The sequence below is a fragment of the Lytechinus variegatus genome, chromosome 6 (assembly GCF_018143015.1).
Source record: "Lytechinus variegatus isolate NC3 chromosome 6, Lvar_3.0, whole genome shotgun sequence".
Classification (NCBI taxonomy): domain Eukaryota; kingdom Metazoa; phylum Echinodermata; class Echinoidea; order Temnopleuroida; family Toxopneustidae; genus Lytechinus; species Lytechinus variegatus.
In genome coordinates, this window is record NC_054745.1 from 33,937,373 (window position 1) to 33,954,926 (window position 17,554).

The 17,554-nt window shown below is 36.3% G+C and overlaps 1 protein-coding gene across 1 annotated transcript; it reads right to left on the reverse strand.

The window, feature by feature from the left end:
* Window positions 1–9,464: 9,464 nt before the first annotated feature.
* Window positions 9,465–17,072, reverse strand: LOC121417743. Its single transcript, XM_041611476.1, has 3 exons — window positions 16,769–17,072; window positions 10,152–11,734; window positions 9,465–9,995 (listed from the first exon to the last, which is right to left on the reverse strand). Exons 1-3 carry the CDS (start codon window positions 17,070–17,072, stop codon window positions 9,465–9,467), a joined length of 2,418 nt encoding a protein of 805 aa, XP_041467410.1.
* Between the last annotated feature and the right edge of the window lie 482 nt (window positions 17,073–17,554).

A 17,554-nucleotide genomic window follows, 5' to 3' on the forward strand; every position in this document is an offset into this window, starting at 1 on the left:
TTTAAACAAAGTCCTTACCGTGGGGAAGGGGGGTTCCACAGCCTCTCCCGCTCGATCACTTCGGTACCTCACACTGTCAAAAATATTGTTCCCCCTTCGGGATTTTGCCCCCACCAAAAAAAAAAAAATGAAAGTGTTCCGGCGCGCCTGGTTGCGTAAAATCTTTTTGGTTCATGAAATAATTTTGGGATCAGATTCATTTTTCACATTTTTATGCATTTCGTAAAAACGATGTATTTCAGCCCGCCCCCCCCCAAAAAAAAAAAAACGCGATAAAAAAAGTAAATCATACGTGATTTTTCATTTTTAATATTTTTAGACTTAAAGAAATATGTATTACTTCAGACGAAAAAATTCTGAATAAAATCTGAATTATATATATATATATATATATATATATATATATATATATATATATATATATATATATATATATATATATATATGTGTGTGTGTGTGTGTGTGTTTGTGTGTGTTTGCGTGCGTGCTGTGTGTGTGTGTGACGTTTTACATGTAAAACAGCTTTGGCAACACTTTTGTATAGCTTAAATCAAGGTTCCCCAAAGCTATCTACCAATTGGAAAAATTGGTGATGCCAGAAATAGCTTTAATATAGCTGAGGCATGGCGGCTTGTCTTTGTGCAAAAACCTGCTTATACCCAACAAACATGACAAAGGAAATATGGTGTCGAAAATCTATCTGACGGCCATTGGATCGGGGTCGCCCTAGCCTCTAACCCGTCTCTATGGTCTAGTGGTTAATGCACCGTCGTTCAAAGCTGGGGGCACGCGTTCATTTTCCCAGCAGAGACATTTTTTTCGGCATCACCAATTTTTCCAAAGGGTAGATAGCTCTGGAGATCCTTGATTTAAGCGACGCCTACCATTGTTCTCTTCATCCAGGGTTGTAATAAAAAAAAGTTTTTTTTATTTAAAAAAACAAAATGCTTAAAAACGTTTTAAATAATTTTTAAACTTTTTTTCCAACGAATGAGGAAATTTTCCGTAAATCAATTAAATTATACAGTCTAAATTAAGCTCTGGACGCTTTAAATATATTTTTGGAGTATTTAGTGAGAGAAGACTACAATATTTATTAGTGAACTTCCAACAGAAAGTCATATTTCCCGAAAAAAATACAAAAGCCTGGAAATTGAATGTCCCTAAAAAGTCCCACTAAAATTATTCCTCATACATATACATAGTCCCGGGGTATTGTGAGTCTTGTCAAGTAAGGGGGGGGGGGAGCAGAAGAATTTTCACAATGGAAGAAAATAACATACTGTAATCTATGGGGTTTCAAAGCTTACTTTCATTTAATCAATCAAGAAAAGCTTTATTACACTTGAATCAATTATGCCGATAAAGCCCTTGAACTGCCTACTTTTTTAATTGAAGAACTTGGACCAAATGCACATTATAAGAAACACAATTTGCGTAATTTTTTTTTACTTCTTTTTCAATGGAAATTATTAACAATAATTTGAATTAACAAAAAGTACAAACAATGATACAGATTGTGGCTTTCTACATAAATCACATTTTTAGAAATTCGGGGTATGACACGCACTTGTTGTGTAATATCATAACTGCATACCCATGCATGCATTGCAAAAGAGTCTTGAATGATATGGAGTCGCCCTGTCGTGTTTACAGATTTAAATTTGAACTGGGAAGAAAGAAACATGACAAAGAGATCGAGAAAGGCAAAATAAAAGGGGGGGAGAGAAAAAAGGAGTGATATTGAGAAAGAGTTTTAAAAGTTAGAGGAAAATAATACACCACTCCATAATGGAAGTATGAAAAAAAATATATTCATTTAAGATCACATCCTTGCAGATTTACTACACACAAGCCTGTGCGGTGTTTAAAAACACTCTTCATGTGAAACGGGTGTTTTAAAACGTTTTAAAACGCACCGTCCCAGACGTGCCAACCCTGTCTTCATCCATTCCTTTATATATATATATATATATATATATATATATGTATATATATATATATTAATATTACTAAAAAACAAGTAAGCCAATCTCTAGTTTGGCTAAATCCCCACCAAATCGAATGTTAGTGTTCCAATTGATTACGATATCATATCAATATGTGTGCCCCCAAAATTTTCGTGGTGTTAAGTTTCAACATGAAAATATGTTTTATTGAAAAAGATTTATCCATTCTACATCAAAATCTAATACACACGGATGCACCCCTGCGTATTATTCTTTTGTTTATATAAAAGACATTTTCAAGCATGGGGTGGGCTGAAAATCTTAGGACACGATGTATAAATTAAGGCTTATTTCTAATGATAGTAATAATGATGACTGGACTTATACAGTGCGTATAAAAAAAAACGGGACAGTTTTGAAAAATCTATAAAAAAAAATTGTTTCAAATCATTATATCTATATTTTGATGTTAATAGATGCTCTAAGATCTTATCTTTGAAATGCCATTTTAAAAAATAAATTTTGTTCATGCTTGAGCGAACACGGGACGTTTTTGTCGGGGGTTCAAAAAGAGGCTTGCGCCAAAATGGCAGAAATGTGAAATTTGATGATTAGACTTTTGGCTAATCAGCAGACTTCCTCTTAATCTTTTCATTATCTTTGCCACAATTTTCGAATTATGCTTTCATATTTCATTTACAACTTTATTTATTTACCTGAATTATATTGTTTTTCATTTAAACTTCTTTTACCTTTGAATTTTCCTTCATTAAGTAAGAAAAGAAGAGACTTTTTGTCAACCCAAGTAAGAAGATTTGCATTATCAATTGGGAGAATTCGCAATTATTCAAATCCTTTTATGTGAAATAAATTATGTTGTGGTACCTTCGATAATTATTAGGTAAAACAAATTATGCTATGGTACCTATAAAAGACATGAATTCTATTTTCAAGGGGTTATTGAATCCTTCACCAAGTTTAATTAAGTGCTTGACAGGACAAACAGGAAAGGATTCATGTCTTTCAATGGCAGTGGTGTATTGAGTCAATTTTGAAGGAGCAAGATATGGCAGATCGGGTAAAATGTATTAAAAAGTTGTGAAGCGAGCAACCAAAAATTTCCACTTTTTTATTTAAATATCCAATCTTGTGATTTTGACATAATATTCAGAAAATGATATCATATTTCATTTTCTTTTTTTCCTGTTATTTTCCTTTTCACTTTTTTCCTTGGTCATAATTTTTCATTTGGGGGGGAGCACCCCGTGCCCCCCCCCCTCAGTATGCCACTGTTCAAAGGCACCATAACCTTTGTAGCACAAAATGAAAGGATTTGAAAAAACAACCACGCTCTCCCATACTTTGGTATAAAAAAATGTTCTTGCCTAAAGAAGGAATATTCAAAGCTAAAAGAGAACATATTAAAAAGGAACAAAAACAGAACTATTCAAGCAAATAAGTAGATTTGGAAATGAATTTTGACCGCATAATTCGAAACTTATGGCAAAGATAAAGAAAATTTTAAGAAGAAGTCTACTGATTAGCAAGAAGTCCGACCATCATATTTATCATTTTATGCCATTTTGGCGCAAGCCTCCTTTTATACCCCAGACAAAAACATTCAGTGTTCGCTCAAGCATGAACGAAACTAAATTATTTTAATGGCATTTGAAAGATAAGACTCCAGAGCACGTATTGACACCAATATATAGAAATCATAATTTGAAACCAAAATTTTATAGACTTTTCAAATCTGTCCCGTTTTTTTTTGATACGCACTGTATAGCGCTTTTGCCTGATGATACAAAGCGCTTGCAATTATTACCCCGGCGGTAGCTCGAGCTACTATCACCGGCGCTCAGTGCATTCAAGGAATTAATCCTGCCGGGTACCCATTCACCTCGCCTTGGTCGAGTGCTGCAAAGTGTGGATAAATTTCTTGCTGAAGGAAAACACGCCATGGCTAGGATTCGAACCCATGACCCTCTGTTGGAAAGGCGAGACTCAGAACCACAACACCACGATGCACCCACGAAAATAAATTCTAAATATGGTCATCACAAAAATGACAATTTTGAATTGTATTGGTTGAAAAGCGCATTGAGTACCTATTGCTTTTCGTAATTTTCCAGTGCGTATAAAAATAAAATATAAATAAAACGGGACAGATATGAAAATTCGATGAATTGGTTGTTTCAAATCATGATGTATATATATATATATATATATCTGTGTGTGTGTGTAAAGCTTTACATAAACAACAGGGAAATCCTTCTGGTATTGAAAAAAAATGGGTGGTACATTTAAATATGTGTTTCTTTTCTCGGTTGCTACGCCCCCCTCCCCTTCCCCGCTTGATATTTATAAATATTTTTGGGCCAGGAGGCCGGGGATTACCTGCTTAGTCACATCAATATAGTCTCCCACGTACATGTATGGGGTTAACGACTTACCATCTCCATTGTATTTTGTATCAACATCGAAAATTGCTCAAGCCCTTTGAGCCCTACCAAGGTTTTGGGGTCTATAACCGCGCTTGAGTAGGCGAACCAAAATGAACCAAGGTGATATAACCTGAGTATTCAACCCTGATTTCAGCTAAGTTCTTCTCGACGTCACGCGACAGGTCGAAAGCGCCTAGACTTCGGTGACACCATTCTTCAGCAGTCTTCGTGGATCTCCGATAACCTTTGACACAAATCATTCTACATGTACGTCATCGGTTTTCAAGGTCATCGGATAATCGCTATTTCGGTCAACGTTTTTTTAAATCATGTTCTCATCGACATCTTACGGACTGCATCCATGATTAATCAGGGAAGTCCTTTAATTCAATAAACCCTTAATGTTGTCGGGATAAATTATTATTTCTCCCATCCACTACTGTTATCAGGGTGACCAGATTTCACAAAATGAAATACGGGACAATCGACAAAAAAGATCAACAAAAAAGGCTACACAATTGTTACACCTGTGAAAAACTATAAAGAATTGGAAGGGAGGGTGAACGAAAGAATGAAGGATAGAAAGAAGAGCCGAAAGAAAAGAAATGGATTGAGAAGACAGAAAGAAAAAAAATAAGGGGAAAATGAAGGAAAAAAAATAAAATAAAAGAAAGTTAGAATAAAAGGATGAAAGAAAGAATAAAAGAGAGAAAAATGTTTTTGTCAATCTTTGAATTTAAATACAGAAAGAAAGAAAAAAGAAAGGAATGGAAGATTACAATGTGTGAAAGACAACATAAAGGACAGCAAAAAAAACACTTAAAGAGGAGGAAAGAAAAAATGAAGGAAAGAAAAATATTTCCTTCATTCTTTGAAAAAAGAAGCAAAGAAAGAAGGAAAGGAAATGAAGAATGAAAAAAGAAAGGAGGAAAGAGAGGGAAGAAGAATTGAAGTGAGGAGGGTATGAAAACATAATAGAAGAAGAGAAAGAATTAAAAGAAAAACGAGTGGAAGGGAGGGGGAACTTTTAAGAAAGAAAGAATATAAAAAGGGAAATTTGATAAAGAATACGGGTAAGAAAAAGGAGGAAAGAAAGAAAAATGAACAGAGAGAGAAAGGATCAGGAAAGACAAATAGGAAATAAAGATAGATGAAACAAAAACAGGCAAGCAGGAAGGATAGAAGGATGAAGAAACAAGGATAGAAAAGAAAGAAAGAGGAAAAAAGTTGAAATTTCAAGCAAAAAAATCCAATCATCTAAAAAAAATCATAGTGATATTCTTTTTTTTCAAACATATTTTTAAGATAAAAACAATGTTTTAGAAATTACTAAAATTTCAAAGTGATTTTTTTTACTTAAAATTAGATGAAACATCGCGGCATCATACACAAGACTCAAAACGAAAGCTGAAACAACTAGATCTAGTTGTGAAAAATCAATAACTTGTTCCTCCGAATCAGTAATCTGAGAACCCATAATATAGTCATACAAATTCCCCGCCGATTTTGTGATTATTTTGGCATGTTTGGTGGAGAGAAACTGCTCAGATCCTACATGCCTAGCTATAGTAGCCTGCCACACAGTGGCAGGAGGCAAGTTCGTTTGCGATATATTCGGTTAGCAAGAAAATCACCGCAGAACTTGCAAAAATTTATTTATCGATTTCATTGTTGTCTCTGCTTCGTCACCTGGTTGGTTATTTTGATGAAAATTCGTCACTTTTAAATACATTTTGTTCAATATTCTGAAATACGGGACAAATAAGCGTCCCGGGAAGGGTTTGTCGGGACGCCGAGACAATCCCGGGAAATACGGGACGTCTGGTCACCCTGACTGATATACATTTTTATATTCTTAATCTGAAATTCTAAATTGATAAAATCAAACTATTTTTTTTTAGATCTTTTGAATGTCAATATCATGTATATGTGAATTTATGTACATGTATATATTCATTGTTGAAATTTTCATAAAAATGAATTGCACTTGGAGCTAAATGATATAGTTGTAATAAACAACTTTGAACCAGAATGGTTATTGTGCAATAGGTAAGCAAAAGCCAAGGCTTGATCCTGACACCTACTCTTCACACCTTGCCAGATATCAACAAGGCCCCCACAATCCTGTCTCAGTACTCCCACCCCTTGTTCACACTGGCATTTTAAGCTAGACCAATTATAATTTTCTGGAGAGGTGTTTTTAAATGTTGTTTTTATAGGGTTATTTACAGAAACCTTTTGATGTAGATAGTCTGAGCAAACAAATCATACTTACACAACCGACAAGATGCGTTGAAGCAAGTGAGCTACATCAAAAGGAAAGAAAACAACAACAAATAATCAATTGGCACTTGTCCTTTTGGCAGTATTTGAAAAAAAATGTGACTCTGTCATGGATATTTTACAATGTTTGGCCTTTGACTCGAGTGTTGCACCGTGCAGGTGCAAATGAATGCAAGTTGACTAGATACGAAAGGGGCTTGTTCCACTCCCCATCACAGGCGCAATTACCCTAATTTCCATTCTTCCATGTCGCTTTGTTTTTCACTAGAGCTAGAAACTTCGTCATCAATAACTTCTTCTTCGACAACATTTGTTTCGAAATTCAAATCTAGATGTTACTTCCGGGTTCTCTTCAATTTCATGATCGAACTACTCAGTGACAGTGTAGAGAAATCGCACGTTCACTAGCATTTGCAATAGGTTTTCCACGCCAGTGGAGCTTGATGTAGGAGAGCCAATCACGTCTCTGGTACCATCCTACACGTCATGAAATTCGAGTCAATTCCGAGGCATATTTCGGAGGGCCATTTTAGCGCTTTTTAATTGGCGATTTTCACCTTATGTATTATTCTCAAATGACCTAATGATAAATCCCCGAATCATTACATAATTTCCATTGATATATAATAAGGACATATGTTCATAATCAATATATCTCTCCTTTAATTATTCAGGAATCATATTTTATTGGTTTATTTCCTATTCGTCTAATGCCAATTCGTCCATCTCGTCTACTATCAATTGGTCTACCGTCAGTTCGTCCACTGACCACATTGTCTACTTTCATTTGGTATAATGTCATTCTGTCTAATAACCAGTTGGTCCAATAGCTATTTAATTCATATACAATTTTGTCCAATTAAACTTAAAGTGTTAATTGCACAAAATGAATGCAAAGAAAATGGGTATCAGACCAACTGGTTATTTTTTTTTTGTCGAAACGGTAGTAGATGATCTAGTGATTAGACGGAGTGATGATTTGACCAAATGGTTGTTAGACAAAATGTTGACGGACAGAATGGCATTAGACTAAATGAATGTAGACCATGTAGTCTGGTCTGTCAAAAATACCCTACTTGTGGACAACGTGGACAAAAGCATGATTTTTTTTTCCAGACCCCTGTTTATGATTAAGAATTAAAACTAGGATATGCTAAAAAAATATGGCTGCAGGAACAAAACAAATATGGGTGAATTGTCAAAATTTGTGACTTCTAATTGGTTTGTTTTATAGACTTGTGCCAGTACAAAACTCAATTGCAGTGCATTGTTTTGTTCTCGGTTAGTTCTTGAATTCAGACGTTTTTTGAACAGATGTTCTATATGTCCTGCAATCTCAATGCACCAAATATCTGAAAGCAAATTCATAAGCAAGCTGAAGGGGTGGTGGAGGGGGTTGAATAATTGTGTGTGCGTGTGTATATATATTGGTATTGGGGTAAAGATGTGCAAGACATATTTTTTTGCATGTGTTGGACATTGTGTTGCCATGGTAACAGTAAACCATGACATAAAATCGGTAAAAATCGTGCAGTTAGAGCCCCTTCCTCTGTTTTTAACTATATCCTTGAAATTGTGCACACACATTGGGCTTCAGGTGACGATGTGCAAGACACAATTTTTTGTGCTTGTTTCAGAAATTGTGTTGCCATGGTAACATCATCTTACATGGCAAAATTTAGGTTAAAACCTTGCAATTTGAACACATGAATTGTGGCTCATACAATGGCATTGAGGTAAAGATACGCAAGAACCATTTTTTTTTTCATTTGTCAGAGAGTGCATACCATGGTAGCCACATACGATAGCCAGAACGGCAGGAAAACTACTTGTGGATCTTACTACTTCTCAGTTTTAGCAAGTGCTCTTAAAAGTTCAAAGATGGCACAGATATTCATTTTGGGTAAAGATTCATATTAGATGTTAAAGGGGAAATCAGCCTTGGTCATAAAATGTTGTGTTGGAAAGGGGAAAAATAAGTAAAACAGATACTTAAATGTAATGTAATGTGGGGCAAAACCAACACATGTAACTAATAACAGACCAGTAAACCCTTTTTAATATCGACACTCGCAAGAGGAAGGGTAGGGAAAGAGAGAGGAAATATCATATTAATATAAAACTTTTAGAGATCTATTACCACTCTGGACTTTTAATGCAAAAGGGACTAAATCCAAAAATATGTACAAAATTAATATAAAACATAAACAGTCTGCAGGATTATTTTAACTGGCATTTTTTAAAAAGAAAAATCATAATTTTGAAGCAAAGGAAATACTTTTTGAATGGAAACATTGATTTAGGTGAAATAATGAAAGGCAGCGTTTTATGAAGATTGAGCATAGAGAGATTTTATCACTTTTGCATGTAAACGTATTTTTCACCCCCATCAGTTTGATGAACATGGTGAATGTCCATCAAAACATGCAAGAAAATGCCAAATGATATAAATGGATCTAGTCCCTTTTGCATGTTAGCTCTTCATAATTATATTTCAATGATGAAACAACGACTTTATCAAAGACAATATGTATATATATATATATATATATATATATATATGTTTAAACAACAAAACGAAAAGGAATATATAATTGAACAAAGCAAATTAACAGGAATACATAGAGAGAGTCCACGACACCCATCGAGACTTCCTCACGTTTTTGTTTAACTTTAGCCACATTTAACGCATGGAGTACATTAAGATCTGAATTGAACATAAAATGCGGATAAGGGAAGGGAGGGGTAGAAAGTAGATGGGGTTTAGTTAATGAGATAAAAGAAATACTTACGTAGAATGAATGTAGGCAAGTTGTGTCGTCTTGACAAACAGGTCAACCGTGGTGTCTCCGTATCTGCCCATATCCCCAGAAACAGATAGTAGGTGCTGATTCCGAGATTGGTCTTCAAATAGAAGAGCAAGCCCTCCAGATTTCAATCTCAAATTGACTTCACCCATTGACTGTGACACGCAGTGTTGAAGTGTCACATTCATATCGTGTTGACGATATAATTTTTCTTTCATACGCTTGGCATCGCTTGTTATTTCAAAAGTGCTGCTCGTATCTTCGATTGCGATTGATACATTAAGTTCCCTTGCATTAGGTAGAGACGAGAGTACGCTTTTGTAAGAGCTAGGCGTCATTCTCTCGCCTGACAAATGAGTAAATGACGAGAGCGTAGGAAGAGATGATGGGAAACTTAGAGAAAAGTCTGTGATGTTGATGGTATTTAAACTGGGGAATAATGTGAGACAGGACCACATTCGTCTTGTCACATCAGTCGTAAGCACAGACTCCGTGAACCTCATTGTTTTTACCTAGTGTGAGGGGAGAGGGAGAAGAAAACACATGTTGATGAGCATGGTAATATGAAGGGAGAAGGCAACACATTGAGAGTAAGGAAATGTGAAATTAAATGATCTTAAAATTGTTATCTTTGTTGAAAAGAGGAATGTATATTGGTCTTTATATACCTCACGTTGCAGTCGCTTGGGAAGATTTCGCAGCCCAACGACAGTGTAGATAGTTGGTGACTTCAGAATTATACTCTGTGCAGTGATGCATCTTTGAACCAACGAAGACATGTCTGCTCCACTTTCCTTGGACTCTGATGAACAGTCAAGTAGAATGCGATACCGTTCGTTCTCTTCCAAATGCTCGTTTGCAAGGATTGCTTCCATTATTCGTATGCCTAGATTCCTGTCTGTGCCAGAAGCAAATCGGATGAGTTGCTCATAGTCTCCGATGTTTGAATTAATCTTCCAAAATATTCGGTCCAACATAGATACTCTTAACCAGAATAGTACGCGCCATGTTACACTAGCGATGAATTTTCCCGCCGAATGTTCTTGTGCTAATTTGTGATAAAATTCAATTTGAGTGGAAGTGGTCTCGTCGGACTGAGGAAGGTTTGTGATTGGCACTGTCGTCTTGGATACTATTCCGAGCTCGCACGCCTTATCAAGGATACGAGGAACTCTGCGGAAATCTCGCAGCGTAAAGATCAGTTTCTTGGCATCATCGAGTAGACCGTAAAGCGCAACTCTGCCGATTTCGTTAACTATCCTACTTAAGTTATCATTCGTGAATTCTAGTCTTGACATGGTTGACCCAGAGCGAGCATTTGCATGATGCATTAAAAATTTGTTCACGCTGTCAAACAAATCTGTTTGGGTACTGACATTACTACCTAGTTGATCTGCACTCCACAGGTGACAGATCATGAAACAAAAAAGAGGTGTCTTGGCTAGTTCATCAATGAGTGGTTGGTCGTTGAGGTATTCTTTCAGCTGTTCACCCTTTTCGTCACTCAAATTCAGTTTGAAAAATCTGTCGATGTACTCTTTGGAACTCTCCATCGAAAATCCTTCGATCCACATCTTAGTGTATACCCTCGGAAGGTCATCTTGATTGAAGTAGCTTTCTAGATGAGGGCGTGTTGTTACAAGCACGCGACATTGTGGAAACTCGTCACATCGAATGACGCTGACAATATTGTTCAGTGACGAAATACCTGCATATTCATCCAGTCCGTCTAGGATTATGTGACAGATCTCTTCATTTTCACGGATGAAACTCTCTATACCGTCCGGTGAGAGATCTTGAACGTCGCTTAAAAGCTGAGTTTTGATGGCTTCCCCAATCGATGTCCTGTGGCTTGTGTTACGAAATTTAACAGCAAATAGAAGTGGCAAGTGTTCCAATGCCGATTCTTTTTTTTCTTGAGCCCAGTCGTACGCCATCTTTGCAACAGCTGTTGTCTTCCCTACTCCAGCTGGCGCTGATATAAGGATTCGAGATGGGAGTCTCCCGTTTACTTTGGTAGAAAATATCTTATCAACAGAGCCCTCCAATTCTTCTTTCTTTTTGGAATCTCTTCCACTCGAGTCTTTCCTCATCATTGTTACAACCGTATGCAAATCTTTGAGCTCAGCGTAATCTGATTTATCCCAGGGCTTCAGTTGAATTTTGCAAAGTTTATTCAGGTACTTGTGTCTCAACTTCTCTCGACATTGTCCCACAGTCAATGATTCCGAGATCTTCTTGCCGAATATATCTGTATGAAAATACAAAGTAACGCGATATGTTAATAAACAAAACACGTCAGGTAAATACATTTGTAATCCTGGAGCTTGTCTGCAATGGACATAACTAAATTTATACCCACTGGCAATTTTTTACCGATTATCAATTTTACCGGATATTACCGGTAATATGACCTGGAAATTTGAGTAACACCAAATATTACCGTTATCACTAATACCGAAATTATAATTCCTGTTGCTAGCTGATAAAACCGACAGTTACCTAATTACAACAGGGTAATGATGGGTAATAAGCGTAATGTTGAATGCTTTGACTGGTTATAACACTGCAAACTTTAGTAATAACAGTATCCCAACCAAATTAAAAAAAATACTGCTTTGGGCCTGCCCCTATGAAACCGACATTTTACCGAGTTACAACATGGTGATGAAAGGCGATATGGGTAATGTTAACTAGCTTCCATTGGTTATAAACTTGTAATTTTGAGTAAAAAATAATCTTACAGCAATCCCAGCGAAATCTTCTATTAAAAAATGCTGTTATCACCCTCATGAAACCGACATTTTTAATACCGAGTCACAACATGGTGATGAAAGGGGATATGGGTAAGGTTAACTGGTTTCCATTGGTTATAAATTTGTAAACTTGAGTAATAATAATCTTACAACAGTCCCAGCGAAATCTTCTATTAAATTCGTATGTTTATATATGGTATACAATTTGTTTTTGTTTGATGGAAGTGAAATAGATGAAAATGAATTGAATTGAATTGAAAAAATGCTGCTATCGCCCTCATGAAACCGACATTTTACAGAGTTACAACAGGTTTACAAGGGGTGATGGGTAATGTTGAAACGCATCCAGTCTAAGATATCTGGGTCCATATTGGCCCACATGGAACCCAAATAAAAACATATACTTGAACCCACACGGGGCCCAGATAGGACCCACATGGAGACGAGACCTCCAACCCACGCGGAGCCCATTAATATTAGGTACATGGAGTAATGGTAATATCAGGAAAATGCGGAAAATATTAGTTACTCTTGAATATGCATTACTACATTGAATGGCCACAATTGTGTTCATGTTCATGCAATCATTCCACCAGAAAAGTTTCAGAAAAAATATGGAGTTTATGTTTCATATTACTCATAATCATTACATTTAATTTTAGAAAAAAACATTACTTTAGGGTTAAATAATTCTTAACCATTATTTTTCAAATGTTGTAAACTCGCTCAATATACAGTCAATGAAACTCCCGCTTTTGCGAGAGCGACAGAATCTCGAATAACAGGGATTTGTGGTCGCATGACGTAATCTTTTAGGATCTCACCGAATAGTTCTCCTGTAAAAAATAAATGGGGTTTTCTGACATACCCTCACTAAAAAATTCATATAAAAAAGCACCACGGTGGCGAATTTTTATTTTCAAATATGTTAAAGAAAACTAAATTTCTCATCTATATTCGAAAAAAAAGAGAATTCGCCACCGTGGTGCTTCGATGCTATTGAAAAGAGGGACACATTTATGATGGAAAAAATGCAAGTAAAAGTTCTCGTAAAAGGACGTAATTTTTAGTCTCTGCGTTCAGCCTTTGTGCCGAGATACTCCGCTGTATGCTGTAGCAGAACGTGTGGTGTGTGTACTGCGTGTACAAAGTGTGCATAGAGCTATGGTACTACCATGGACCTTCCATGATCATGCTGAAAGTTATTTTGGGTACGGCATTACATAATATCTGATAAGAAAGACTTGGAAAATATATTCGTTCCCATGGTATAGCTCTGTGCTCTAACCAGCTCTCCGGCAGTTAGTGCTATCATGGGCTAAATGGAAAATGGACATGCAGTTTTCGATAATGATCATAAACCATTGATCTCACACCTGTTCACTGCTAGCATGGATCATGTCGAATGGAGAATGGTCAAGATCATAACGACATGGCATGACATCATGATATTGCTTTTAACTCATCTGGGCTGGACGTTTGGGGGAAGTTTGGACATGGATGTGAGCTGATAGGCAGACTTTTATAATGCACTTTATTTGGTGACCACTAGCCCCAATATTTTGCAGTATGTTTGTTTTGAAGGTGCATACAGTATACTTTTTTCCAATTCGTTGGCTTCGTCAACCAGCCAATGATTGCATGTTTTACGACGAACAGACCTGTATTTGGCACGTTTTGAAATTGCATATCGACTTGATAATTTCCATGACTTCCGCCGGCACTAGTGGAAATAATATTATGATGTATTGATCATGGATTGTGCAGCATGACAGATCATAAGCTGAAGATGAATGCTCAGGAATTAACATGAAAGTTGGATATTACGGATATACATGACGGTGGATCCAAAAATATGGTCTTATTACGGCACATTTAACGTCCGGATTAAGGGTAAGTGATGAACGAAAATCAAATTGAATGCTTGACAATAAATGAGAGAGAGAGAAAGAGAGGGGGGGGGGTGGGAGGCACATGTTTTACAGATAACAACAATGCACAGTTGTATACACGCGTACACATTTTCACCGCTCTTACCGAGTGTTTCGCACACATACATAAGGGTCTGAAAACAGCCGAGAAAGACTACACAGGGCGAAGGTTTTCAGCGGTGATTCACGCTTCGGTGAACGCAACTATCTCGAAAAAGGGACATTTCAAACGATCTCGGAAAACCGGGAGTTTCCCTGACTGATATATATATATATAAGTCAATGACATGACTCGGTGGATAGGTGTAGGATAGGATTAGGATGTAAGATTTTAGGATAGAATGAAATGATATGGCTTAGAGTAAGGAGTTGTAAAAATGTGCTTCAATGACCTTAATGACACTAATTGTTTTTTTCTTATGAGTGTCCAAAGCAATTTTGATTTTTGCACTCAAGCCAAATTCTAAAATTTGTTTATTTAACACAGAAAATGTTAACAGGAGAAATCGATAAATGGTATTATCCTGAAAGTTGTATTTAAAAAAAGTAAGTCTAAATTCAAAAGGTAATGATAAATTAGTCATTTGGCCTTGTGATGGCGGTATTATTTATTGAGTTGTGTAATAAATACATAATGTATTTAGCTACTTTAAATAGGAAGGGCTCAAGTATTCTTGCAGGTTATTTTGTTGTAGGTTCCAGGTTCTAGTAACAGGTTGAATATTAGCATTCCAAGACCTGCCCGAGGTCTATTGTTTGTACAGTGCACCTCATTGCTGTGCACAGAGATTTGGATCACTTTCATTTTCTTACTCTTTGAGAGAGGTTGTGTTCTGAGGAGCAAGGAAGTTACGACCATCAGTTTTAATTAATTTTGGAGTTTTCCTACAATGGTGGTGAGTCTATTTTGTATTTTATTAGTATATTTCAGCTTAAAGGAGATATATTAGAGTCTTCAATCTAAGAGGTAATTTTGGTTTGAATTTCTAATCCAGATTTTGTTGTAATAATATATCAATCAGAAGCCAGTTTTCGGTAACTTTGATAGGCATGATATTTTAATAATTTCTGGCTTCAAATGACTATCACAAATGTATTGTAGTGATGGAATGTTTATATTTCAGCATTTTTCAGGAGTGAATTTATGTCAATTTTTCTAGGATTGATATATCTACGCTGGTGAATTAATACTATCCAGATACTCTGCCATTGCTTATTAAATAATAAGAAAGACATGTATTTATTAAATGATTTATAAAAGTAATCATTGATATGTTCAAAATCAGAATTTGCATTTTTTATAATGGGAATTAAATCAATTTTCAAGGGTCCTTTCGTCTGGGAGCTGTTACCCATGGACAGCCATTTTATTCTGGGGCTACATCCATAGAAGCCTTCAGATTTCGTCAGCCCTGGTCCATGATGACTTATCTTGCTATTCAACCCCGAGTTCAGCTTAAGTTCTTCTCGACGTCATGCGACATGTCAAAACCGCCTAGACTTCGGTGACGCGATATTCTTCGACAGTCTTCGTGGATCTCCGATAACCCTCGACACACGTCATCGGTATTCAAGGTCATCAGATAACTGCTATCTCAGTTAACTTGTCACCATTATTCATCGACGTCTTATGGACTGCATCCATGATTAATCAGGGAAGTCCTTTAATTCAACAAAGCTTTAATATTGTCGGGACAAATTATTACTTCTCCCATTTTTTACTGATGTATTTTTACCCAAAACAGAAATTCTGAAATGATAAAATCAAAGTTATTATTTTTTGAAAATATTTTGAAAGTCAATATCTTTCATTTGTGAACTCATGTTACATTCATTGTTGAAATTTCCATGGAAATCAATGGCATTGAAGCGAAATGATATAGTTGTAGTAAACAACTTTAAATCGGAATGATTATTGTGCAATGCAAATACTTGTGTGTACTTTGACTACATCATAGCTCTCTTCACTTTAAAAAAAGGATGCTTGGGGTATATGAAGTTGTTTATGTGATTTGGGATGATTGGTGACCAAATCTTTAGGTAAGCACAAACCCAGGTTTGATCCTGACAATGAGGATAAAAATCATAAAAGCGTACACTTTGAAAATAAGGCAAATAAGTATTAGAATATTAGAAACGTCACATCATTGTTTAAGTAGTGAATTCGAAAATTGGAAACGAAGAAAATAGAAAGGGTAGTAGAAAGGACTAAATAAAGAGATTGGTATGTGTCATGCAATTCACTCGTTCTGGTGCTGCACGTTGTAATGAAGACCCCAAATCATTTCATATCATTTTCATGTTATTCACGATTCCTCCCCTCTTGATAGAATACTAATGCAATTCATTCTATAAACATCCAATCGTATTCCACCAGTGGAGGAACATGAGTGGTCATTGCGGTGAGTTTACTTCTGATCAACGAGTACTACGTCTAAGTGGAAGACATTCGAAAACTCCCTATTAACCTCTGATTTGCCTCTTACTACAAGTCCTAGATATACCTTATTCAATCAGATGATACCAATTGGATATCGGAAGTTGTGTCGATAAAAGGGAGGTATGGAAACATTTTCAATGATAGATCCGTAGGCCTACCTCGAGTGCTTGAAGCCCCCTCAAGATGGGTTTCAGCAAGCATGACTAGATGAGCATCAATGAGAGCTTGTTTCAGCCTGGGATGCTGGTCGGCAGGCTCCACGGTCTGTCTCCAGTCAAACAGCATATCACGTGTTCCCTTGCACGTGACCCGTCCTTCTAGTCTGTTGGTCTCTGTGTATCTTCTGATATCTGCATGTTTGAATCCAAGCGATCGTCCTAAGCCCTCCATCTGCTCATCTGTCTCGATGTCTTCAGCCAACTTGGAGAGAAGATCATCGGTCGTTTGGCCATGGGTCGCCATCCCTATGATAATATATTTATATTATTTAATCTGCCATTGATACGCTGCAAGACTTATATATCTACATCAGGGAGACATAAAATTGGCTTCTGGTTGAACAAATAAAATGGGATATGACTACTTATGAATACACATTCCCATCTATAATTTCTGCGTGACAAGCAACAGCATAATTTAGGAATACAATACGGGAAAAAACAAAAATACAAATATACCGTTCCAAAGAGGAATTTTGAATTCATTGTTGAATATCCCCACTTAATACCTTTTACGATTGCAAATTTCTGATATGACACATAATTTTCAAAATACCGGCCAGTTCCAAACATTGCTGTTTAAAGGGAATGAACATTTGGAACAAGAAGGCTTACGTCGAAACAGAAAAATCAAAGAATAGGAAAAATCAGACAAATAATGAAAAAAAGTTATTAACATTTGAATATTGCAATCGCTCATGCTATGGAGATCCTCCCATTGGCAAT

Bases quoted from the DNA above. Each gene is read 5' to 3' on its own strand.
- LOC121417743 (XM_041611476.1), bottom strand. From the start codon at position 17,072: ATGGCGACCCATGGCCAAACGACCGATGATCTTCTCTCCAAGTTGGCT. The intron at 11,735-16,768 runs GTAGGCCTACGG...ATTTTCATACAG, and splicing joins GGGGGCTTCAAGCACTCGAG to ATATATTCGGCAAGAAGATC. The intron at 9,996-10,151 runs GTATATAAAGAC...CCCTCACACTAG, and splicing joins CCAAGCGACTGCAACGTGAG to GTAAAAACAATGAGGTTCAC.